A 27809-nucleotide genomic window follows, 5' to 3' on the forward strand; every position below is an offset into this window, starting at 1 on the left:
TAAAATCTAGTCTCCTTTATTAGAACATATTTCAGTTTGGCAGAATACACCAAAGTGTGTAGATATTCATGACCAACACAGATGGAGCTGAAGTTAGCTGATTGAAGATAACTTCCTTCAGTACATGCAAAGATTCAGTTCTCACTCTTCCCAAGCATCTCCATACTTGTTTACTTTAACTAGAAAAAAGAAAAAATATCATATACAACTAAATAGTTTAAATACATAAGTTTAATTTACATAGTGATTTGAAACTGTGGTAAATGTGTTGTGTTTTTGAAGTGTGAGGATTAGGGACAGTTACACTTTAGTGAGTGTCTAGTACTTTTTAAAATGAGGGAAAGGGTAAAGATGGCATTATTAGTTTTTATTATAGCAGTATTCAAAGGCCCCAGTCAGGTTAGGGACCAATTACATTAATCCCTACCCTGCAGAGTTTATAATTAATTTAAAACAAGATGCAACAAGTGGGTGTACCAAACAATTGGAAGAAACAGGGAAAGAATAACAGATACAAATATTGCATAGTCTTGTTATATGCACAGTTATGTGGCTACAAGGTAATTAGTTATATATTTAATTTATATTTGTTTTAAAACAAAAAGGAGAGATTTGTAATCCCCACTGGCCAACTACCTAGCCTTTAACAGTTGGCAACTGCCTACAATGTAGAAGTGGGCCTTGGAGACAGACTTGAAGGAGGGGAAGGTAATGGTTTTATGGATTAGTCCAGTGAAGGCAGTGTGGAAGAAAATGAAAAGGTGCTTGTTTGGGAGAGATATGGACAAACAGGATATAGAGTTAGGTTACAATAAGATACAAGAATAAATATAAAGAGAAAGAGGAAAGATGGACCAATGGTTATGACTCTGGAGAGCTGGGTTCCCTGCTCTGCCACCTATGTTTTGTGGGACCTTGGACCAGTCACTTGGTCTGTGTCTCAGTTCCCCCTTTGTAAAATGAGGATAATAGTACTTTTCTACCTCACAAGGGTGTTGAGAGGGTAAGTACATTAATGATTGTGAGGCCCCCCCATTACTGTAGTATACAAGTACCTAAGATAGACAGTAGGTGCTGAGTTGTGCTGGTTCTTAAAGGGAGGGGAAGCTTGAATTAAATGCATGAGAGAAGTGAGCCAGTAGGAGGATCTGGGCTGTCAGGAATTGTGTGTAAGAGCACAATATGGTCAGACCAGCCAAAGATTCTAAAGGAGAGGGGAATATCAGGAGGCCAGAAAGGAGGTGGTCAGAGAGGACAAGACAGGATGAGAGTTTACGTGGTGCACACGGAGAACTGGACCTTACATAGAAGGAAGAAGCAAGCTTTGGCTTCAGCCTGAATGTTTGGAGTTAGAGAGAGGGTGGATTCAAAGATGATACCCAAGTAATGGGCTTAAGTGACTACAAGGATGGTAGTATTGTGCCATCTGTCATTGTTAACATCTACATGAGGAAGTTGCACTGACTTCATCTTAAAGTGCAATTTTAAATGGATTTGGTTAAATCCATGCATGTTGTGTGGACTCTTATTTTAGTTTAAGCCAGGTTTATTTCAGTTTAGCTTGAGTTGATTTCTAATTGACAAGCTAAACTGAAATATGCATGGCTTAAAACCAAAGGAAGAGGGTCCACAGAGCTCTTTGCACTGGTTTAACCCCATCAGTTTACAACTACACTTTTAGTTAAACCAGTGCACTTTTCTTACATAAAGGCCAGAAAAAAGGGAGATGCATCTCCAAGGAAAAAGGCTCTCGTGGGCACTGGGGCTTGCCTCAGGGTTATGTGTGCGTGCACAGAGTGATAAAGGACTCTACTGGAGGTGTCTGAGAATGGCATGGACAGGAGAAGGGTGTTGTAGATGTTCCCCCTACCCTCCCAATATAGTTTCAATTTTGACGATTTGTGCAGATTTCTGCTCCCAACCCCAAAAAACTGCTGTAAGGGAGCCCCAGTGCTTATCATTTGACTGCTGCTGAAGAGCATCCACTCCTCAGCAATTTAGCAGGAATTATGCAGGCACACTAAGAGCACAGAGGTTAAACCCAAAGCAGGCAAACCCTAAACTTTAGTTCCTGTTTTTACTCATTATTATAAAGCTATCTAACATTTCAAAAGAAAAGTAGTAAACAGGCTGAAAAAATCACTGAGCTCTACTATTGAACCATCTCCGTTAGTGACATCAGTAAGTTCCCTGAAATTAATTTCAGACTTTCATGCACTTCTGTCATTTATTATCCAGCAAATATTTACATTTATTTTAGTTTTGCTTTTACTCCACTTTCCTAAACAGTGCAAGCAACCACATTTACAAGTTATTTGTAGAAAGCTCAGTGAACTACTCATGTGCCATTTTCAAAAGCTGATAAGTAACATAACATTCTATCTATTGTGATCCTATGTTATGTTTAAACATTGTTCCATAGTGAAAAAAATCCTAAATTAAAAAGTATAAATAAAATTGTGAACCTTTGTATTCTGCAATCCCATAGCCATAGACTTTGCGGTGGAGTTTACTCCTTGCCACAAAGTGCTGCTCCAGAACTTGAGCTTTCATTTAAAGAAAATATGATTCTAGTCTCTATGGCTGTGGAGAAAACCTTGAATAGGAAACTATGCACACAGATGAAATGTCAGTTGCCTGAATCTACAGACAACCTGGAACAATAGCTAAGAGGTGTGAACTTCCTCATTCATCTTAATCATGGCATCATGAATTCCACAGCCACAGGAGTTGGCATTTTCCCCAGGAATCCATGTAATTCAGAGGGTCTGCCACAAAAATAATCATTTTGATCCAGGCAGGTGCTCAATATTTTATCTCCTTGCCCTGCTAGGACCAGCCTGCAGCTACATTTGCTCTACAGCTTTTCCCACAAGGGGGAGTTAATTGTATTACAGGCCCCATGGAAAATAGAGTGAAAAAACTCCTATCTTTGAAAATAACCAGTGTTTCAAATGTTCACCCAAGAATTTTATGTCAATTGATATTTTCAGCTATGGGCTAAAACTGCATATGTTCGTATGCGGGTGGGCGGTGTAGAAATGTAGAGTATTTCACAGTGATAGAATAAATTAACATTGCCACAAAATTAAAGGGTTGTTGCTGCAGAATTTGGTTCCATTGTGATGCAGAGTATATGGGGGCCTGAATATAATGCCTGAAGATTCAAAGTGACAGATCCTGCAGTGCATTAAACAGCAAAATAATTTTTTTATTCAAAGTAAGAAGTGTGGTTCCCAAAGATAGCTTTATACTGATTGAATGGCATTTCATTTTGAAGGTCACTTCATTCTTTACTGTCTAAAGTTCTGTTTTCCAGCGTGAAAACAAAAATCTCAACACTGGTGCCAAGTACTAGTTCCTTCCTTTAAATTTTAACATAGAACAGTAAACATCTGCAAACAATGACACGTCCCTCAAAATTCTACACTACACAAATCCCCAAATTCATAAAATATGTTTTAAAAAACAGGTATGTGGTCTGTTTTGAGAGAATGCTAACTTAACATACACCCTTTCAAGAGCTAAAAAACTCAGTCAGAAACCTTAGTTATCAAACCCTTTGCTAAAGAGCGGTGATGCAGTAAATTATTTATTTGGATATGTCTATGCAGCAACTAGACATCCATGGCTGGCCAATGCCTGCTGACTTAGGCTCGTGGGGCTCAGACTGCAGGGCTGTTTCATTGCTGTGTAGATTGATGGACTCAGAGACCCTCCCACCTCTCAGAATCCTAGAGCCCAGGCCCCGAAATCTACACAGCAATGAAACAGCCCCACAGCCCAAGCCCTGCAAACCTAATTCAGCTGGCACACCCTGCAGATTTTTCTTTGCTGCGTAGCCATATGCCTAAAGGCCTAGGCAGCCAAGCACTAATCAAGCTTTTCACAATTTGTCTCTAAATGGATAACCTGATCATTGTAGTACCATCATTATAATCTTCTACTGAAGCTTCAATGTTTTTTCCAACACAAGAAGTAATTTGAAATACGAAACTATATAATATGCTGTACATAAGCCATACATAGAAAGGAAATCAGTTCAAATGTGAGCTAAGTCAGAAACACAATTCTGTCATTTGCACCTCAAGATACTGTTTGTTTATCCTTTAGGGATTTCTTAAAGGAAAGCACAAGACTCTAACCCTTTTCAACGCTACTTTGGCATCCATGTTCACTATGTACTGCAGCAATTCAGCATCAGATTACCTTCTTTTTTAAATGGTCTCTCCTGTGAAGACTTGACTGGAGTCTCTGCCTTTTGTGTTAATGTTCCTTCATATGTCTCTCTGTTTCTATTCCTTAACTCCTCGTATGAGATACTTTTTCTCTTAGGACTTTCTTCTAGGAATGGAACAGGTTCTTTAAAAAAAATATATATATACATATATGCAGTGAGAAGATTTAGCAACACCCAACTACACTTGATTACAGCTGCAATTAACCCAACATTTTTTTTTAACATGCCAATCAATTGTAGCTCAATTGAGACTGAAATGGGACACATTACAGCCACAATCCTAAACTGCAATTCAGTTTTTTAAAAGTATTGTAAAAGCACTCTATACATTCTGAAACTTTTCATTTTATTCTCAGATGCCACCAATGTTATGAAGTAGTTGTGGGCTGGGAAAACTGAGTAGTGACACACAAATAAGAACATAAAGCAGAATTTCTATGTATAGCACTGCCACAAACAGCTTTTCAAGCAGATAGCAGTTCACCTAGATCATGACTGACAGCAGAGACATGTTTTGCTCTGTTGGGAGTACATCAGTATGGTACAGCAGTCATAGTCTGAGCAGATAGCGCAACCCAAAGCAAGAGTTTTCCATATTTTCAGACTCTAAAGAATAAAGAGAATTCTGTGCATTCCAAGCACAGCAAAACTTTTTTTTTAAAAATGAAGACTTTGGAGAAGGGAAAATCAGACTGGTCTGAAGAGAAAAGGATGTTATGCATCAGCCACCTAAGTATTTATAAAGTGCCCAAACTCCATGGCATCTAAGCACCATTAGGCTTGTGGGTTTGATTTCATTCACCCCCCCCCCATTTTAAATCTGTCAAAAATGTTATTGCTCTTTAGGCTTTTTCTTGGATAAAATAAGAAAAAAAACCTAACCATCCCCCAATAATATTAAAAATGTCATATCTTTGAGGGACCCTGAATAAAAGTAAGAATGTCTAGTCCAGTCATGTTTAGGAAATAAGAACATATTCATCTATTTAAGCACCATGATTTTGTGCTACTACTACTGACAGAGCATTTCAAATAATATATAGTGGTGATTAATAAACAAAACCTTTGGTGAACAGAAAATCAGATGCATCGTGGGGGGGGGGGTGGGGGGTGGAAGAACCAGAAATTTGAGCTGTTTTACATCTTCAGTTGTTCTACAACTATTAGAGTCACTTTGCTTGGTTGGCTAGTGAAGTACCTCAGTTTAATTATTATGGAGATTATCAAACAAAAAAAAATGATAAATAGGTTGAACTCTGTGAAATAAGACTCAAATTTCATATGAGTTAATGCAAATACTTGGGCTCACTTATTCCTTGGGTCAAGTTCTGGCTCCACTGACTTCAATGGCAAACTCCTATTGACTTCAATTGGGCTAGGATTTCAACTCATGACCTAAGAGGAGGAGCAAGATGTCTAGGCAAAATGACAAACTGTTGATTTTGGTATACACCATTAATGATGTTACAATCTGCAAGATTTCTCCCATCCAAGAAACTGAGCAGTAAACACTATCATGGGTTATGTGAATGATCAACATATCTGGGACTATGAGTTACAATTAATAAGGGAAGGGGGAGAACGCTATTTCAGGGTATGATGACTCTTCTAGGGCCTGATTACATTTTCTTTTTGTTCTTCCAGTTTTTTTGGCTGAACTATTATTAATTTTGAATGACACATGGTCAGCTTTGTAAATCCCAAGAAAGTAGCTAAATTTATAAATCGGATCACAAACAGAAATGGAAACAAACAAGAGTTTTACTTTTTTTTTTTTTTTTTTGGGAAGATCAAGATTGATTTTTGAGCTTACTTCATTGATTTTCTCTTATTTATGCTTGAGATAGACAAACTGTCAGTCTCTGTGCACACGTGAGAACTGGAAAATACTAACTAATTTATGTTTTCTCATTCTGATATTGCTAAATTACCAGAAAGATTTAAGCTGTTTAACACTTGGTGGATGAGAAAGTTTTGGTCACTTGACAAAAGCATAACAAAACTAAATAATTTTGGAATAAATTTAAGTTTATAAATTAGACTTTTCAGAAATCCAGATAAGTTTATGATTTGCATACAGGCTTGCGGTCCTTCCAGAAATAGCAAAAGCATGTACAGCAGGTCCTTCAATAGAGCAAGATATCAGTCTATCTGTATATTAAAGGCAATCATTTCTGGAGAAACCATCAGTCTGCATTAAATGGTAACAGTTATCAGGATTTTTGATAGAATATGATGTTTTATACATTAAAATGCTGCTGTTATCAATAGGTGGGTTGTTTCTTAGACTTATTGGGATAACTGTATTTGGAAAAACTCCATATTGGATTAATTACATATTTATTTCATTATTCTTTCATGCTATTCCTTACTGTCCAGTTTTATAAACCCAGTTAATTAAAAACAGTTAAAAATCAAAATCAACCTATGCATAATGTTAATGTGTACATTGCCAGCTCCAAGTTCACTTCTGCAAGCATTCATTTCTGCACACATTTCCTCCTCTGAATGTCACTTCTATACTTTATTTTGGATTTTTTTTCCCCTTCATATATTATCAATTATTGTATAAATTCAGCACACATGGAGAGAGCAACTCCTGGATTCTGTTAAAATTGCAGTTTTCAAGTGCTTCAGTGTAAGGAGCCATAAAGATTATGAATGTGTCTAAAATGTCAGCCCCTAAATCTATTTGCAAAAATTAGTTGTGTGAAGGGGCTTTTAGAGTCAAATAATGAAAAGATTTTTCACAAAAATTAAATTTAAAAATCTAAAGTACATTAAAATTACACACACAGAGAGAAAAATCATAATATTTATTTAGGTACCATCCAAGACCTGAGTTCACGATCTTGTGTTTCCCCTGCAACAGTCCAGGACATCATTAACACCTAAAGCAGCATGAAGGATGCAGGAAATTTTAGGCTCAGTGATGTCCTCAGTTGTTGCAAGAGAAAACAGAACCCTATATTGTAAATTAAAATTTTTACTTGCAGTTATCTTTTTAAAAAAAATATAAGTTAAGTTGGTTTTAAAAAGACAAATGTTAAAACAGAAACATACTGTAGATCGATGTGCTTTGTGTCAACATACAGGAATGTGCTGAAGTTCCAAAAAGAAAAGTATCAAAAACCACTGCAATCTAAAAAATACTGTATATTTGTACAGGTGCTGAAACAAGGCAATTTGAATATACAGAATGTATACATCCAAGCAAATTAAGGGGATATACCATATTTATCATCATGACAAAAGAAGCTTTACTTTCACATTCTTCTCACCTCTGAAGATAAGAGACATCCAGGACAGAGACAAGAATTAATGTACTATGAAGTTATAAACTTTATTAAGACAAGCCATACCTGGGGCATTATGTTCAGTAACTCCAGTAGGAGAGGATTCATTCAGAGAAGAACTGAATGGAACTGGTGCATAATTAGAGCCGGACTGATCTGTTGAACTATATTCATGTGAATAGCTGGAAGAAAGTGGGGCTTCAGCTGCTGGAGAAGATCCAAAAGGTGACTGAGAAGGCAAATTTGCAAACTCTGATTTTTGAGCAGCATATCTGGAAAAAACAACACAATTGGATATTAAGATTGGAAATATTTAATTAAAGCACATGACACACGATGGGTTGAGGAATAAAATGTCCTTGATTAAAGGTTTTAATACAATTAATTTTTAAAACTAAGTATTAACAGATTTTAAAAGAAAAAGGTAATTGATTCTGCTTAAACTGTCCAAAAAGATCTGTATGTCCCCCTCCTTAACACATATACACTTTAAAAAAGGAGCATACATAAGAAACTTGAGTCCTATCTGAAAAAAAAAATACAGAATATAGACAGAGTACCAGTCATGGACTTGGAACTTTACAAGATAAATACTGTAAGACACAATCCCTGCCCCCAAAGACAGTTCAGACACAGACAAAACACATCAGACAGATAGAACAGGGTGTGCCTGCATGAGCTAGTGGTGGCATAAGAATCTAGCAGTAGCTGCTATTTTTGAAAGTTTGGGGGAAGAAGTGTGGTTTGAGAAGCCAAGATGCAACTTAAAACCCTTCATTAGAAGCTGCTATGACTTATCAATACCAAAAAAAAAAGTCACAGTAGCTATCCTGTGGACAAAAGAATTATCTTGAGGAAACAAAAGTCTTATGTTCCTCCCTCTTATATGGACTTGCTGAATTAGTTTTCTGGCACAAAATTAACACGGGGAATGATGATTAGAAACAATTTTTTTAAAAGAAGAGGACATCAATTGGTTACATGCAAAAAAAATGGTCTATTGTAGTAATTTAGGCCTGATTCATCTCTTACTTTTTTTGGAGGAGAAGGGAGAGAAGGAGATTTTATTTGTTCATATTTTCGATCACTTACAATATGACATTACAGTTACATTGTCTTTACACATATAGATACATATATCTTATTACAGAATTAACAATATAAAAGCAACACCTTTTATATTGACCATATATTGTTATTTTAACCTTTCCCTTTTCCCGCAACAATTATTTAAAACACCACCTTAACATGGCGTGTATATATATATGTTTAAGCATTCATATTCACTTTTGGGGGTGGTGGGGTAGAAGGGAAGCTGAACGTTTTATAAGGGGGCACGGAAGAGTCTCAGGAGGCTAGAAAAAGGAAAGCAAAAAGTGGCGGGGATGTAATTCAGTTATCCTGTGTATATATTTTTCTTGACTGTCCTATAGGTATAAGATTACCACGTTTATAGGCAAGTCTACACTTTAAGCTGGGAGTGGGATTCCCAGTTTGACGAGATATACTTGAGTTAGCACACTAATAGAATGAAGCACGGCAGTGTGAGCAGCAAAAGGGGATAGCTGCTGAGTGCATGCCCATCAGATGCTAGGAACTTACTGGAGGCAGCAGCTCACACCGCCTCCCCCCACCCCGCCCCCTTGTGCTGCCCTGGCTATGATCTATTTTTAGTGCACTAGAGCTTGATGAGAGCCAGTTTGGAAAGCAGTTAAGAGATCAATCAAGTCCTTGTTAAAAGGTTTTAAAAAGTACGTCTGTCTATGTAACAGTAACCATTACATAAACTAGACTACTGCTCACTGCTATCCAAATAACATTTTCTGAGCAGTGAATTATATAAAGATTTATATAGGTCAGAGGTTACAAAACTAATGTTATTAAAAACCATATCAAGTAGGAAAATATTTCTGAAACAAAACAGGAAATATTTTAAAGAACTTGATGAGTTTTTCACAAATAGAGCATAATGGCGTCATGCTTCTCCACTATTATAGATTTTAAAGTTGTGAACAAAGGAAAGTAATAAGTTTGTCCACCATACGGCTTCCTTAGCTAGTATTGCTTACTGATCTCTTTCCTTTTATTATTATTTCCACCCTCTTTCTATTTCACCCTCAGTCAAACTAAACTACTGGAACACTTCCAACAAGTGAAGCTATTTTATTTCAGTTGTCTTCTAAACTATCAAGAGAAAACTTGTGCAAGGTCATATTATCATGAGTAAATCCCACAGGAAACCAAAGTCTGAGTGTACACTCTAGTACATTTTTGCTTACAAAAGCACTCTTTGCTTGACTCGACAAAATACTCTGTTGTACCTAACAGAGCTCAAACTATAATTTTCAGTTGATGCCGCTGCTTTGTGAATTCACAAAGAATGAGTTTCCTGGAGGTAACAAGTTGCTGGAAGGGAAGGAAAAATTCAGCTCTCAAGATCATTGCAAGTTGCAAACGCAGCCCTGATCTTTCTATGAACTTCTTACAAGAAAGAAAAAAAAAAATTAAGAACTTAAAGAAAGTGAAAGAATTGAAGTCTTACTCATGTGGAAGAGGTCTGCGCCCTTGTCGTATACTTTCTCCTATTGGGGAATTCTCCAGTCTCTTGAATTTCTCCTGGCAGGCCGACATGTAAGAAATCTTTCCAGCAATATATCCACATATACCGGCAACTTATATGTAAAGAAAAGAGCAACTCTGACATACTCTGCACCATAACATCAATACACTTTACAATAAAAGTAGAATCATTTAAAAATGTAGTACACGGTGCCATAGTGTCAAATGAAAATAAGTTAGTCTTCAGTTTTGATTTAAAGAACAAAAAAGGCAGCATCTTTAACATTTCTTTGGTACTCCTGTCCAGAGAAGGTACTAAAAGAGTAAGGTGACAGCTGAACAAAGTCATAATGAAGTACCTGAGACAAGCAGGCAGCCATCAGATGTGGCAGTTGAGAGGAGAGAAGGATGACAATCATAAAGATCTCTGGACCAAGACTCCCAAGGGTCTCAAGCTAGGATTCTCAACACTTTGGGTTCCCTGTTGCACAACAGTAGGCCTGGCAGCCCTGGAAACTGACTAGAGCTAGGGCTTTAAGGTTTCCAGCTGAGCAGCTCAGAGAGCCTCATCAATTTCATTCAGAGTCTGTGGAAACAGACTTTATTTTTCAAAACAAAATTTAGACTCAATAGGAAATCTGGAAATTGTAGAAAATTCTAAAATTAAAAAAATAATAAAGTTGTTCCATATTTGAACAAAAACTCACAGAAAAGTAATTTCAAGTCGTGAACAGCCCTACTTCACAGGTCAAGAATGTCACTTTTTGAATTTAATAAAAGATTCTGACTGGCAATAAGTCATTAAGGCAGAGAAGGTATCTGTCTAGTCATTTCATTTAATGTTTTGTTTTGTTTTGTTTTTTAAAAAAGGGGACAGTCTATGGTTTATTAAAGGGAAAGTCTTACATCAATGACCCAGTAACTTGCCTAGCAAAATCAGTGTTTCTTAAGGAACTGTTTCTTCAAACACTTCATATATAGTCAAGAATATCCATTTATATTTCTTTCTCCATAACCCCTTTTAAAAGAAAACTAGGTAAATCAGAATATATACGAAGTTAACATTTAACACACAAAATCCATAAATAAACTAAATTTCTTTTTATCCCTTGCCCACTTTTAAAGTGTTGAATATCAATTTTAAGCGTATACAATAAAATACAATCTATGTGGAACATGGATGAGTTGGTTAACATCAGAGCCTTTAGTTTTCATTACCTGACTTGAGTTTTAAGAACAGTAACAAAATAAGACACATTTTCATATTTCAATATATATTACAAGTGACCCTCCAAAACAGCTCTCAATATATTAAAGAGACAACTTACATAATTTTTAAACGGACTTAAAAAAATCAGTTTTTCATAGAGCATCCTTTAAATAATATGCCCTGTATTGATTAAAAATTCTTTTCAAATAATTACAGGTTTTTTCACTCCTCTACTGATGTTCAGAAGGCTCTTTTGGGCATGCCCAAGACAACCACCAAACATGCTCAACACACCCCCTCATTCCAGGGGTGAGTAAACTTTTTGGCCCAAGGGCCACATCTGGGAATAGAAATTGTATGGCAAGCCATGAATGCTCGCAACATTGGGGTTGGGGTGCGGAAACGGGTGAGGGCTCTGGTTGGGAGTGTGGGCCCCAGGGTGGGGCCAGAAATGAGGAGTTCAGGGTATGGGACGGGGCTCCGGGCTGGGACCGAGGGGTTCAGAGGGTGGGAAGGGGAGCAAAATAATGGCAAAAGGTGATCCGGGATTCAATCAATACATAATTAAAGGTTAGCAATAAAATTAAATGCCAATCAACATTGTTTTATGGACAATTGATCTTATCAAACAAATTGGATTTCATTTTTTAAATGAGATTACAAGTTTGACTGATAAAGATAAAGTTCTGGTGCCCACATTTTTTAAAGGATGTTGAAAAATTGTAGAGGGTGAAGAAAAGACACACATATTATTCAAGGATTAGAAAAAATACCTTACAGTAAGGGTCTAAGAGTTCAATCTGTTTAGTTTATCAAGAAGACGACTGAGTGTGGACTGAATTCCAGCGTATAAATACTTTCATAGGGAGACACTAACAGGTATCAAAGGGCTTTGCAATCTAAGAGAAAAACATAGCAAGAACCAATGGCTGGAAGTTGAAGCCCAACAAATTCAAATTAGAAATTAGACACATTTTAACAGTTAGAGTGATTAATCACTAGAACAAGCTAGCAAAGGAAGTGATGGATTCTCTATCTCTTGAGGTGTTCAATCAAGACTGGATGCCTTTCTGGAAGATATGCTTTGATGATCCGGGGAATCAATGTACAACTTAGAAATTCCAGTTTGATTTATGAACTGTGTGTATCCTTATGTCTTACAGCTGCCTTTTACTGTGCTATGGGACAGGGGGTTGGCACTAGGGCATTTGCCTAGGAATGGGTTGGTTGTTAAAAACCATCAGCATCTGAAAAGATCTTGCCTGGGCAGAAAAAAGGAGTAACTGCATCCTACTGAAAAGCAGTTTTCTCAAACTTCCCTTCAAAGGGCTAGGGTTTGAAGGAATGGAATTTCCCCAGGACAGGGGACAAAGAAGGTGTTGATACTGCCTTTAAAAACAAAGATAGACTCAGAGAGGAAAGGAACAAAAGGGACTGGGTACCTGTTGACTGCAGAACTAGTCCAAGTTGAAGAAAACTGACTGCAGAGGTGAGATTTTCCAGGATTTGGAGAAGACGACATAAACTGGAGAAGTGAGGCCAAGCAAAGGGGACCTGTAACACTGAAAGGACACTGACCAGAATGCTTGAATAATGGGGAAAGCAAGGCAGGGGTTTACATGCAAGTGTTTCTTTTGCCTAGTTCCATAGGCTTTACAGACCATAATTGATAAAGGGAAATAGTTTTTAGAAACTGCTTTTGTAAAGTAGTGACTGCATCTTACCCTTCTTTGGAGAGAGATTGAGAGGAAGAGACATCTCAGACTGGCCTTCTACAGTTGCTTGACTATTAAGAAGTTAAAGGAGGTCCCTGCCAATATGGAAAGATTATCCAGGGATTAACTGGGGACAAAAGAAAGGAATCTACATAAACACTATCACACACCACCAACCAGGTCACTAAGGAAAAAAATTAGTAACACCTGAAGAAGAGACTGAACTCACCAGAATCCAAAATGCCATTATGCAGGGAACCATTACAGTGATCCTCCTATCCTCTCCCAAATAGTACCGAGAGAGAGATGGAAAGACCCAGAATTAAGGCTCTGGAACAGAAGATTTAGTTACATCCTCTGGATTCAAAAGAGGACTCCACCAGATCTCTGCAACAAAGAACATGCACTGTGCAGAACACAGAAGTGTGCTGAAACCAAGGGACCTGCACGATCTCCAAAGGAAAGAATCAAAGTCCAAGAGATCAGTGATACTGGAAGACCAAGAATTGCCTTAAAGGTCAGATCTCTACTATGCTCTCATGCTTCATGTGACAGCACTGAGCTCTCTATCATGGAAGCTCTCACTGAGCTCTGCTTCACATTACCCCTTTGCTTCATGGCAAAGGAAAACAGAACAGATGCTTCCACAAGGTCAAGCCCAACAAACCCTAGATCTGAGGGGAGATTGCCCCATCAGGAGCTTTGCCTGAGGCTTCCCTTGTACTGAGACTGTCTTCAGCACTGAGGGAACTCTGCTGGTCAAACCAGCTGGTTCACCTACCACCCCATACTAGAATTCATATGGGATCATCATCAAACAATTACAACCCATCCTGAAAGACACCACCCTGAAAGAAATCTTTCCTGAACCCTTTCTTCTAGCCTTCAAACAACCCCTCAATGTCTCCAAGCTCACCAGAAGCAAGCTCCCCACAGACCAGCATATGCAAACTCAAAAGGAACACCAGACAAACAGATGCAAGACCTACAGACATATCTCCACTGCTACAACACACCTTTCAAGATTCACAGATCCTATACATGCCTATCACAAGGTGTTATACCTCATCCAGTGCACTAAATACCCCAGTAATGACTGTCTGGTTTCACCCACATAGTTACTACACTCTCAGATGAACTCACACAGGAAAATGATAAAAGACAAAATACCTTATCACCTGTGAATGAACACTTTTCACAAAGTAATTGCTTTATATCTGACCTCTCAGTCCTCATCCTCAAAGGAAACCTGTACAACACTTTCAAAAGATGAGCCTGGGAGCTTAAGCTCATTACTCTGCTAGACATTTAAAAATCATGGAGTAAACAGAGACACTGAATTTATGGCTTATTACAACAATCTGTAACTCACTAACCCCATCTTTTTGTCCTATGACTCCAGAGGTGTTAATGGACCACTATCTCGAATGGTCCCCTATAATATGTGCTCGCTACTTATGCTAAATAATCTGTTCCACCTTGCATTTTGCTGTGATGTTGGAAGTTTCCTTCCCAGACCTGAGGAAGATCTCTGGGTTTGTCTTCGCATACAGTGCTGCACTGGTGCAGCTGCGCCGGTGTAGTGTTTTAGTGAAGACACTCCTATGCCGACAGGAGAGCTCCTCCGAACAGCATGGTTAATCGACCTCCCAAAGAGGTGGTAGCTATGTCAACAGGAGAAACTCTCCAACTGACATAACACTGTCTAATGGGGGATTAAGTGACTATAACGACATACGCTTTGAGTGACGTAGTTATACCAATATAGATCTGTGGCGTAGACCTGGCCTCTGTGTGGCTTGAAAACTTGTCTCTCTCACCAACAGAAGTTGGTCCAATAAAAGATATTACCTCACCCACCATGTCTCTAATGTCCTGAGACATACATGGCATAGTTGGATTGACTTAACCCCCAGTATAGATGCAGCACGGTCAACGTAAGAATTCTTCCTCGACATAGCTACTACCTTTCAGAAGGTGGACTAACTGCAGCAAGGGAAAAAACTGTTCCATTACTGTAGAAAATGTCTACAGCCACAGCTGTGCCCCTGTAGCATAGACAAGCCCAGTGTAAGCCTTTTGGCATTGAAACAGCCACAAGACCAGATACACAATATTTTGCCAATCTGAAGCAGGATCAAGATGCAAAGCCTAGGACCAAAGGCTTCTGTCTGAACACTTTAGGGGAACTTCAAGTAAGTAACCACCCTCTCCCTGACCAGAGTATGGTTCATGGGCCTCTGTCAAGAGGAAGGCATGGAGCAGAATGTATCTGTTCTTTTAGAACTAACACATAAAAGACCAGCAAGCTAAACTATGATTCAGGCTATCATCAAAGCACATCAGGCTGCAAGTCTGTGCGTTTAACCTGAGAGGGGGACATTAAATACATCACTTAACTCTGGTCTTTTAGGCTCTGACCTTGACATGATGTCCCAGAACCAAGCCACAGACAGCCATAGATTTTAACTTTATAAAAACTACATGAAATTACCAATCCAAAAAACAACCAAAACTACAACCAAATATTCTTGGTGGAAAGTTTTCTCAGTACAAAGTGAAAGTCTGTATACCCACAACCAATCATAGAAAGCAACAAATGAGGTAGCTGGGAACTTCACTGTTTATAACCTTGACTTCTAGAATTCTGTGCTCTAACGTGATGCTTGTGTAGTCCCAATTAGCCCTATGTTTCTTGAAGATTCCCAAAGTTCAATTGCACCAGGTCAGGAGGGATACATCTCAGAACTAGAAATATGTGGCGGTCCCTTCAAAGTAGCAATTATTATTTATTAGAAAAATGTGTGTAGTAGTATTGTTCAAGGCACAAAAAATAAAACAGAACTTGCCTTAAATGACTGATAGTTTTGTCTCATTCATTTATATGTTTGAAGCAGCACTTCCCTTATCACAAATTGTAGGCCTGATCCTGTTCCTATTGCTATTAAAGTCAATGTGAGTAGGATCTGAATCTATGTGGGCAGAGCGGAGCGATGACAACTTCCTGTTTTACTGCTATTTATTCATTTTTATTTTACTGATTTTTTTAAAACAGTGATTTATATTTCTGATTACACAGATTTCAAAATCCTTCACATAAAATTGCAGGTTTCCTTTAATTGTGCATACACAGAGACCAGGAAAAAAAGATAGCATGAAAGAAACAAATGAGACATGAATTATGACCTTCAAATCAGGAAGCGTGGGATGGGTATGCTTTGGCAAAGTTCTTAAGGCAGATTTCATTGCAACAGGAATATGTGATTAAAATGATATATTAGACAGTTGGACCTGTAAACTTCAATAATGCTGAAAAGTTACATAAGCCAAAGAGTCATCAGAAATTTAAATTGGCACTATCAGCTGGAAATATAGTCATTGTCAAAAGAGAGAAGTAATTTCAGGTACAAACCTGACCAAGTCTCCTGCAAAGGTTTGTGATTTAAAAAAGAAAATAAAGGAAATGTGATTATAAATGTTTCTTTCTTCCCTGTTGCAGCATGAAAGACCCCGCACAATAGGAGAAGCTGCCTATATACAAACTGTTAACTGCAGAAGGCAAACTGAAAATACAGAAAATTTGTATTTCTTTAATCTTTCAGTTACAGCACTCTTAAGTATTACTTTTAATAACATCAAGTAAAAAATTCATACCGTAGTGTGATTTTAAATTGAGAGTGTCCTTTTACAATGACTTTCACCACATACAAAGAATTACTGCTGAAAGGCCATTACTGCAAGTTAAAACCAATCTCCTCTCATTTCTTAAAAGTTATGCATTGTTTTACCATCTTGGACTACTAGAGTCTCAGAGGATAATTATCAAGAACTTCTGCAATCTTGCAGGGTTTTACATGAATGCTATACACAGAAATTTTGCAGACCCTGTCATGCGAATTCAGAGTGCAGAGGAATGATACTTTTCACCTGATAACAGTCTACCCAATTTGTGGGTGAAAGGATACAGTACATTAAACAATCCCACTTCTCAGAATAGCCACTTTATTTAAATTGGAGATGACTTCACCACTCAGCCTGAATAAGTTTTAATTATTTCTGATAGAAATAATATTGAAAGAGATGTTTAGTAATTATCTATTATAGTTCTAGCTGTGCTGTTGGGAAGGAAAAATGAAAGGAAGTTACTGACTAAAAATGAATTTGAAAGTCTTGCTATTTATGATAGAGAAATAATGAATTTGTGAATATTAGATTGCCATATAGGGAAGTCTTCTGATCTCAAATTACACCAATATAAATCCAGAGAAAGTTCACTGAGATACATCTGAAATGACTCAGCTGGCTACAGTTGAGTTGCTTTGGCTTTTTGGCAGGGTAACTGATGCACTTCATGAACTAGATTCTGGTAAGTTGAACTAACATGTGGTTTATACTTACATGCAACTTTGGGAAGAGAGCCAAACCTTGAATGAGTGGTGAGAATTCCTGAAAATAAGCAAAGTAAGTAATTACTTACTATATGTAAAATAATTATTTTAGTAAGATCACAAAGATGAATTTAAATAACCAGATTAACATTTAATTTTTCATGTGACCATGCCATAGTAGTTAATCCTCTGCACTACATGAGCTGTTTTAACTTTTTAAGAAGAAAAATCCCAACAACATTTCTGACTTATAGCCACAAAACTAGAAAATTCAAGAGTTAAAATTCCGGCTTTATCCCACCTTGTGCAACTAGGTATTGCAGTATATATGGGATGTATAATCGCTCTCTGGAGAACGCAATACCCCAACACAAGGTGAATGAGGCAATTTCAGTCAATTCTAAGTTCCCCTCTTTCTGCAGTTTCAAGTGCTGCTGAAGCTATGTGACTAGGAATTTGAATTTTTCTTAATCATTTTGTTATTCTTCTCTTAACTCCCTTCATTTTGTTACACCTTTCTGGAATTGGGTTACTCAGTACAGACTGCACTATTTCCAGTTGTGGTCTTACAAGCTCTCATAGAGAAACTATCATAGGAACATAAGAATCATCATACTGGAGCAGATCTTGGTCTACCTAGTCCAGTTCCTGTCTCCTACTGAGGTTAACACATGCCTCAGGGAAGGTCCAAGAAACCCCACACAGATGCAAGGTAATCTACCTTCCCAGGGAAGTCACCTTCTAACCCCTAACAGCTAGAGAATGGTTTAAACCAGCGGTCTCCAACCTTTTTATGCCAAAGATCACTTTTTGAATTTAAGGGCAACCCAGGATCTACCCAGCCCCTTCCCCAAAGCCCCACACCGCTCACTCCATCTCCTCCCTCCCCCCTTCCCACTCACTTTCACTGTGCTGGAGTAGGTGGTTGGGATTTAGGAAGGGTGCATGCTCTGGGCTGGGACCAAGGGGATTGCAGTGTGCGAGGGGGCTCTGGGCTGAGCCCGGGGCAGGGGGTTGGAGTGTGGGGGGGTGAGGGGTGCAAGCTCTAGGAGGGAGTTTGGGTGCAGGATGGGGCTCCAGGCTGGGGCAGAGTGTTGGGGTGCAGAGGGGATGCGTGGTGGGGGCCCTGAGAGGGAGTTTGGGAGCAGGAGGGGGCTCCGGGCTGGGGCAGAGTGTTGGGGTACAGGAGGAGGTACAGGGTGCTGGCTCTGGGAGGGCGGTCAGGGCTGGGGCAGAGGGTTGGGGTGCAGGAGGGGGTGGGGTATTGGCTCTGGGACGGGGGTCAGGGCTAGGACTTAAGGTGGAGGAGAGGGTTCTGGGTGCTGGCTCCGGGAGGAGGCTCAGGGCTGGGGTGCAGCCTCCCGCCAGGCAACACTTACCTCCAGCGGCTCAGCGAGGCTAAGGCAGGCTCCCTGCCTACCCCGGCCCCACGCCACTCCTGGAAGGGGCCAACATGCTCCTGCAGCCCCTGGGAGGAGGCGGGCAGCACATGGCTCCACACACTGCCCCTCTCTGCAAGCACCGCCCCTGCAGCTCCCATTGGCCACAGCTCCCCGTTCCAGCCAATGGGAGCTACGAGGGCAGTGCTTGCAGGCAGGAGCAGTGCACAGACGGAGAACCCTGCCTCTCCACCCCCGCAATCAACCGGTTGGTGACCACTGGTTTAAACCCTGATGCGTAAAGTTTTACAGCCCTTCCCACTTATTTTTTTAAATACTTGATATTTTATGTCTAAATATTCTTGAAATCCATAGAAATGTCAAATACGTTTTGAATCTTGCCACGGTCTTGGTCTCAGCAACATCCTATGGCATCCAGTTTAATTACACATCGCATGAATATGTACTTCCAAGTATGAGTTTTGAATGTGGCACCATTTCATTGATGGTTCCCTTGTTTTTACTTAGGCATGGAAAAAAAGACGTTCCCATTCTACCTCATTTATAACAATTAATTTTGTAGACTTATATCCCCTCTTATTTGCTTCTTCTCTGAGATAAACAATCCCAGTCTTTTCAGTTTCCATAAGCAAGTTTTTTCTATGCTTTTTTGCATTCTCATAGCCCATATCTGAATCTCTTCTAGTTACACAATATCCTTTTTTGATATGGCATGACTAGGGCTCCGTGTCTGTCACAAAGATCGCAGAAATCATGGATTCCGTGACTTTCCGCAACCTCCGTGACTTCTGCAGGGGCCAGAGTGGCTGACTCCAGGGCCAGCTGCTCAGGTGGCTCCTGGGACAACCACACCGGCCACTGCTGGAGTGGCCCTGGGGACAGCCACACCAACAACTGCTCCGGCAGCCCCCAGCAGCGGTTCCCGGCCGGCCGGAACAGCCGCGGTCCGTGGCCCCGGGCAGCGGTTCCCGGCCGGCCGGAACAGCCGCGGTCCACAGCAGTGGCCTGCCAGCCACGGTCCCCAGCGCCCCCCGCAGTCATGGCCCCCAGTGTCTCCCCGCAGAGCCTCACTCCCAAGATTTAATCACAGGCATTTTTAGTATAAGTCATGGACAGGACACGGGCCATGAATTTTTGTTTATTGCCCATGACCTGTGACTAAATCGTAGCCTTAGACATGACCACAAATGAATACAATATTCTAGATGAGGGGAAACCCTCATTTATATCATGATATTTTAATATTAAAGTATTTTCCATTCCAATCCAATTCCAAAATCTACTATCATCCCTAGATTTCTTTCAGAGTTACTGCTTTGGAGGTTTCTCCCTACCACTGAATATTTCTTTTACTGAATATTTTTTCTTCCCCACATGTACAAAAGCTTGCATTTCTCCACTCTTCAAGTTTTCGCAATATTTCCTATACATATTTCTAATCTACTTACATCTGATTTAAAATCAAATTTATGCATGACAACCTTGTTGAGAGCACAAGTAAAACTTATCTGAAGTTAAACCAAAAGATGTTTTAAAGTTTACCTTTCTTAATTAAGCCCTGAGTGACAATCATGCTTACTGCAGAAATAGGAACAGCTGTGGGGGGAAAAAGTAGCTTATCAATAGAGAGAAAAAAAGAAGAATTATAATTTGCAATCTTTTCAAAGTGGCGGATTCTCTCTCTCTCCTGATATCTTCAAATCAAGACGCATTCCCTTCTGGAAGATGTGTTAGCCAAACACAATCATAAGTTATTGGCTCAATACAGGGGTACTGGCTGAAGTTTAATGGCCTGTAATATAAAGGCGGTCAGACCAGCTGATCTAATGGTCCCTTCTGGCCTTAAACTCTATGAATAAGATAACACTACACTTAAATTTGAAAAATCTGATGGAAGGTATCCTCCTAAAATTGAGTAACTGAGTGGAAATATTTTGGAAACTAATTTAGAGTTTCAACAATTTCACTTCTTTCAATGTATATATAAAAATAAGATAGCAACTACTCTGCTCTTTTTAAAATGTCAACCATCACCCCAATCACCAGCAATGTCCTAGTTAAAAAAAATAAAAATCAGATGATCGTTAACTGAACCCACAATCTTCCCATCACTTACAACCCTCATCATTACCTCCCTTTCCCAAAAGCTAGGGACCAAAGAGGATTCTTGCTGTATGACTGGAAATTCAAGATTCCAGCTATTTCAAACCATGCTGGGAGAGAATCCCAAAATTGAGGGGAAGTGAGGTTTTTCCAGAGAGATAGGAATCTACCCCAAACCAGACAGACAGTTAGTTCAACTCACAGGGTCCCAGTGCACTATGTTCACATAAAAACATACTGTTCAACAAACAGACTGCTAAATGCTACATTAGCTTCAGTTTCCACAAAGAATTAAGATGCAGCCTCCTAAAAACCATAGTGCAGCAATCTACTCTTTAGATGACAAAAGCACAGATGACAGACAGAAGACTCATATCCGAAAAGATAATTTCATAATCTCCAGGCCATTCCTAAATGAAGAAGCAGTGCTGGCCTTTTGGATGGGGGGAAAAATGTAAAGTAATAATGCAATCCATTTTGGTCAATAATTCTTCAGTATTTTGTGAAAAACATTGTTTTGATAATTGAAACAAATCACATTGTATATTGGGCAAGCTTCATTCTGTTAAGACAATGCATGATCACAGGCCCCATGTATTATGATTTGCACAATTCAGTTTGCTGTAGAGTCATGCTCCAGTCTCAGCCTTCATTAAATAAAATATTTCTAGTGCTCATGGCTGCAGAGATTTCCTCTGATGGTATGTCTACATAGCAACTAGATATCCATGTCTGACCCATGTCAGCTAACTCAGGCTGGTGGGGCTCAGGCTGCAGGGAGAACCCCAAGCTCTAGGATACTGCAGGGTGGGAGGGTCCCAGAGCCTGGACTCCATCCCAAGCTTGGAAGTCTACGCTGCAATGCAACAGCCCCATAAGTTGGAGTTGGCTGGCAGGAGCCAGCCTGGTACGTGTCTAGTTGCTATGTAGACATACCCTGAGAGGCAAATAGAATGTAAAATATGTTTATTGATGTTTGTTCTCTTACTGAAGTTGCAGAGAGACTCAAACAATGGTTCTAAGAGGTGTGAACTGTCCCATTTACCTTAATGACCTATGAAAGATAATCTGCATAACTCAGAACTGAAAATATGAGGACAGTGTAAAATAAACTGAATTGAATATCAAAACAGGAGCCATTGCACTGAATTTTTCATTTTCATATTCAATTCAATAAAAACCTCAATTTAAAAAAATGCATGAAGCTGCTGCAGAAATTCAAAAATATAGAAATGCCTTATCTCAGTCTTTTGCATGTTTCACTAGTATTTACATGGTTTAGAAAGCCATCCAAATCCTACAAACCCTTACTCGCATGAACAGTCAGACTAATTTTGAGGGCCAACTTGTATAAAGGTTTGCAGGATGAGGCTGTGATCCAGGGACCTCTTGACGTGAACTGACAGAGGACAAGGGTGGGGCAGGGGCATAGGCATTTACAGGGATCTATGAGGTCAAGCATATGAACACTAGTTCATCAAAGCGTGGCATGTAAGGTCTCTACCAAGAGCCAGTAGCTTACAGATCATCAACATCACTGAGAAACAGGTGTATGGATAGTATTTAGAGACAAACTTACAAGCTTCAGAGAGATCTTCTTCAGCTCATTGTAGCTCAAAACTTTTCTCTTTCACCAACAGAAGTTGGTCTAATAAAAGATATTCCTTCACCCACCTTATCTCTCTAATATCCTGTGACCAACACAGCTAAAACAACACTGCAAATGATGGATAATATTTAAGAAGTATCTATACCAAAAATTATGTTCTTAAAGCCTTGAAGTTAAAGTCAGGTCACAAGGATGTGATGTGCCATGGAGAGGTTCTCTTCAGGGAAAGGACAGCAGATGCTTATCTCTCTATGTCTGATCACTTATGTATCGTTCATTGTATGCATCACAATGGAGACCTATTTGCATTATTGATCCTGATGCTAATCAAGAGACTTTGAAATCAGAAGAGAGGAAAGCTTTAAAAAAACCAACACCTAAAACAACAGGGGAATATCCTGTTTACAAGTAAAAATAATGGATTCTGGGGGTACAACGGTGTACTGATATACACCCAGGATCCTTCATGTAGGAGATGAACAATCATCATGGTCTGTCTTATGAAAGGAGGGTCACAGTCAACCTCACTGGAAAATACTGCAAAGACTTTGGGTGAGCTAAACTTCATTAGACAGGAAAGTATCTAGTTAAGTCTAGGCTCTAAAATGTGTATTATGATTTTATTTTACATGTAACCATTTGTTGCCAATACTTTTCCTTGCTACTTCTCAAATCTCTATTCTTGTTAAATAAACATACATTACTTGTTTTCACTATAAACATTTCTAAATGCTGTGTGTAAAGTGGAGCTATGACCTAAGATATAACTGGTAAGCTGAGGTGTACTGTTCCTTTGGGAACAGTATCTGTCAATACTGTGGAACAGGAGCTGAGCACCACAATGAAATGCTCAGAGGTTGTAGTGTCTATCGCTAACCTGCAGAGGGACAGCAGAGTCTGTGTAGGCTGAGGAGGGAGTGTATGTGTTGCCCCGTGGTGGTGGAGTCAGGGAGCTGACCCCAACAAGCACACAGGCTCCCTCACACTAACAGTAGATTGTGGGGAGGTGCTTTACAAGCCTGTGTAACTATGAGAGGCAAAACGGGCCCTATGACTGGATCTTAAAAACAGTTAGCGTAAATGCTAATGGATCAAGTATTCAGGGAGATGTGACAAGCATTTTCCTTCCATCATATTACTTATCTTAGTGTATAATTTGATTTCAGTGAAGCTTCTCATACAAATGGTCCTTACTCATGAGTAAGGATTTGTAGGTTTTGGCTCTCATTCTTAAATAGCTGTGATAATGGCAAAAACAACACTACAAAGAAGGAAGAAAGAGGAGATTAAAATGGAGACAAAGGTAGTTTATCAGCAAACTTGACTCACATCTATACCAGAAGCTCTCTTCGTTGCATTCCCTGAAAATTCTTCTTTCATCCTCTGTTGGTACGTAAGCCATACCTACAGGATTCTTTCATTATGAAAATTGAACATTAAAAGATATGTATATGAAAATATTCACAGAAAGAAGCTTTTTAAAAATACTTTTCCTAATCTCTACACTGTCACTTGAAATAGCTGTAATTTAATAAATTGGGGTCTTTATTCACCTGTGAATGCCTCATCAGGCTAGCAATATTAGCTATTTAATTTAGTTAGATTTATAACTATACAGGCCTCTTGCTGCCTTAGATATAATTTTAAAGATACAATAACATTGAAAAGCAAATACACAGCAGCTTATCCAGACATGAGAAAATAACCAAAAACCCTGCCACACACTTAAATACCAACCCTTATTGTATTCCTCCCATCACAGAAGCCTGGGTAAAAAGACAGATCTTGAAGGTAAACAGAGTCTAACTATTCACAGAGCACAAGGATCATATTGGTGTTAGTCACTATAACTTAACACAGTAAAAAAGTCCTAACCACATAAAACATTTCAGTTATCTATAAGATGTTATAAGGTGAAGGCTGGCCAATTCCTCCACTACTCCCCACATGAACTCGGAGTTCCTGATCATCACCATTATTGTGAGAGAGCCAAGTGATGTTAGGCTGTGGTGAGCACCTAATACTATGAATAAAAGATGACATTTTTAGAGAGAAGCCATTCTACATTATCAATTCATGATACATTTCTCTCATTAACTGGACCTCACAGCATTGGAAGAGCAAAACTTCAAATTACAAAGGAACATCCATAATTAAGGATGAGTTTTTGTCACAGATATTTTTATTAAAAGTCATGGACAGGTCACAGGCAATAAACAAAAATTCACTGAAGCCCGTGACCTGTCCATGACTTTCACTAAAAATATCTGTGACAAAACAGTGAGGTGGGTTCAGCACCCATTCTTGCTGGGGCTTCCAGATCCCCCACTGCTGTGGGGAGTGGGAGCTCTGGGGTCCCCCTGCCCACAGGGGCTGGGCTGCTGTAGGATCCACTTGTCATCCCCCCATCGGGGTGGCTGGGAGCTCAGCGGGGGGGTCCCCCACCATGGCTGGGAGCTGCAGGATCCCCAGCTGGGCAGCTGGAGGGTCTCCCCCAGTGCCCACCATGGCCGGGCTGCTTCATGATCCCCCCACTGCCTGCTGTGGCTGGGTAGCTTTGGAGGGTCCCCCACCATGGTGGGGGCTAGGAGCCCCAGCCCCAGGCAGAAAATGTCACAGAGGTGAAAGGAAGTCATGAATGTTGTGATCTCCATGACACAATATATGGAAATGCTACATATAAAGAGTTAGCCCATAGCATATTCCATTTATTTGACATCACTTTGTATTTTAGGCTAGGCTAGTTTATTGCTTATGCCTCCAAAAGAGAAGCCTGGGTACCAATAGCACGTGGGGACAGAGGGAATATATACACAACAAATCTCCATTGCAAGTAATTTTAAGGAGGTGTTTAATGCACCCTTTACTGAACAAAAAGGGGTTGCTACGTGTGTTTCAATGACACCTCAGTGGCGCACTCAGATAACATTTTCAGATATTTTAGTCAATCGTCCTGATTTAAATTATCCCAGCTTGAGAGGCCAGCTCTGAAAACATAGCAGAGACGTTTTGCTACAACAATCTCCGTCGCCCCAAACTGCGGCTGCCACCAGGCCAGAGACTGCCAGCGCGGACACAGGCAGGCCAAGGGATCAGGCTACTTCCCCTCTACGCGAACCGCAAGCACAGCCCGGCCGGGGGCGGTCGGCGTCTCTCACACACAACAGCTGCCCCGGGGGCGGGCGGCGAAGGGGCAGTCGCTGAGTGACACCAGGCGCAGTCGAGCCCTAGGACCCCTCGTGCCCTGCAGACACACGGGGGAAGGGGACCCCGCATCGCTCGCAGCGGCCTCCCCGGCTTCACAACAGCTCCCCTCGCGCCTGCCCGGCCCCAGGCACCCCGGGGGCGCCTGGGCAACGGGCTCCCCGCAGCTGCTCAGCCCCAAGCCAGGGGCGGCAGCTCCTCCGTACCTGGCCCGGTCCGCCGTGCTCCCTTTCTCGGGGGCCCCGCCCTACCTGCCCGGGCGGCTCCATGAGGGCAAGCACGGGGAGGGGGACTAGAAGAAAGCAAAAAAAAAAAAAACGGCTCAACGGCGGTGCCGCAACCGCACCGACACACAAACCTCCCTGGGAGGGGGAGGGGGACCGGAAACCCGCAGCGACACAATGACCCCGCGGGAACGGGACCAGGGGCAATTTCACCAGAATGACCCGGATACGGATACCGACAGGCAGGAGCAACAGGAAGGCACCCCTCCGTGAACTCGCTTAATGCGCATGCGTCTTGGAGGCTGGTTCCGCTCGCCTCGCCTCGCCCCGCCCCGCCCCCTTCGCTCTGCTGCTGGGGGCGTGGCTGGGGTGCAGTGGCTCGTCACTGGGACGTGCGGACCCCGCCTCTCCGACCCTGCCCAGCTACTGCGGGTGTGCGCGAGAACCGGGCGAGTCGGGCTCTTTCCTCACGAGCCAGTGGCTGAATGATGAGTGGATGTAAGGGTTCGGTGCGTCCCCCTGGGCAGCCGCTGTGAGTGAGTGAGGGTGGGATTTCCCTGCATCTCTAAAGAAGTGGATTTTTACCCACAAAAGCTTATGCCCAAATAAATCTGTTAGTCTTTAAGGTGCCACCGGACTCCTCAATGTTTTTGCGGATACAGTCACAAACTAACATGGCTACTCCTCTGATACTTGAGCAGGATTCACTCATGAAACAATCCGGGCCAGATTAGGACCTTTAAAGGCCCTAAGCACTGAAAAGATTATGGTGCCCCCACCCTGCGTGTAATTCAAAATAAAAACAATACTATATCCTAAAATAAAATTTATTTTTCAAAATGACACAAAACTTACATGTATGCTGAAATTAAAATAGCTTCTTTCTAGATTTTCTGATTGCAAGATTCTGGATAAGTTCATCGAAGCTGACTTGACAAAGCATGTCCGCTTCCATACACAATAGGGAAAGTGAATCAAGTCTGTCCTGACACATTGTTCTCTGACGGTTTTTTATTCTTTTCAGCTGAGAAAAAGAGCGTTCTGCAGAGCAGTTAATAATAATCAATGTTAGAAAAATACATAGTGTGATCTCTACATTTGGAAATACACATTGTAGTCCATCTTTCAATATTGTGACATGAAATTCAATGTGACTGAATTTCATTTTTCCTGTTTCATTAAACTTTGTGCGCATATGACAGTGGAACTGCCGTACTTCTCCACAGAGGTTCATGTTAAAGTCAACAGGGTATAGTTCAACTAGCTTTTGGGAACCTTGTGAATATTGTTCATCAGATAAGTCCATATAGTTTAGAAAATAAAATCTACTTGATACTTCTTTGTACACTTCACCTCTCCTCTTCGTATGAGCTTCAAGTGTATCAATTATAGTGTAGTAAGTAGTTACGCAAAATTTGTTTCTAGGATTCAATGCTGTTTCTGTTGCACTGCTATCATTTGCTTGTTTTTTCCTGATTCGCTTGCGGGACTGCGCAAGATATCTTTTTATATGTCTTCAAATCTTTCGAAATCATTCCTCAAAGTGTATAAGTGGTCTGCTAATGATTTGACAGAGGTCTGCACATGTTTTCAGATCCAATTCTTTTTCTTGGAGAGCTTGACTTGTGTAGTAAAAGTGTTGTAAAATTTCATTCCACATGGTCCACGTGAATACAAACTCTAGTTCTTGCATCTTGTTTGCAATGTTTTCTGCCTCTCGTATAGTTTCTCCCTTTTGTGATTGGTCTTCAGCTCTACTTTCTAATGCATCCACAATCTTTGAGTAGGACTCCAGAATTGCACTTGTTGCCACTGCATGTGCCTCCCAGCAAGTATTAGAAAGAGATTTCAACACACGATC

At 40.4% G+C, this 27809-nt stretch overlaps 1 protein-coding gene across 2 annotated transcripts; it reads right to left on the reverse strand.

Moving 5' to 3' along the window:
- OCIAD1 (OCIA domain containing 1) lies at nt 1-26093 on the reverse strand. Of its 2 annotated transcripts, none has more exons than XM_073342083.1 (8): nt 25931-26093; nt 23850-23934; nt 20351-20404; nt 17419-17466; nt 10079-10208; nt 7603-7808; nt 4210-4362; nt 1-179 (listed from the first exon to the last, which is right to left on the reverse strand). In XM_073342083.1, exons 1-8 carry the CDS (start codon nt 25991-25993, stop codon nt 142-144), a joined length of 777 nt encoding a protein of 258 aa, XP_073198184.1. In that variant the 5' UTR covers nt 25994-26093; the 3' UTR covers nt 1-141. The 2 variants fall into 2 exon arrangements, with proteins under 2 accessions (XP_073198184.1, XP_073198185.1); XM_073342084.1 differs by lacking the exons at nt 20351-20404; nt 25931-26093 and adding exons at nt 12748-12867; nt 13030-13115 and having other exon boundaries at nt 23850-23936.
- Nucleotides 26094-27809: the final 1716 nt, after the last annotated feature.

This window comes from Lepidochelys kempii, chromosome 4 (genome assembly GCF_965140265.1).
Source record: "Lepidochelys kempii isolate rLepKem1 chromosome 4, rLepKem1.hap2, whole genome shotgun sequence".
In the NCBI taxonomy this organism is placed as follows: Eukaryota; Metazoa; Chordata; order Testudines; family Cheloniidae; genus Lepidochelys; species Lepidochelys kempii.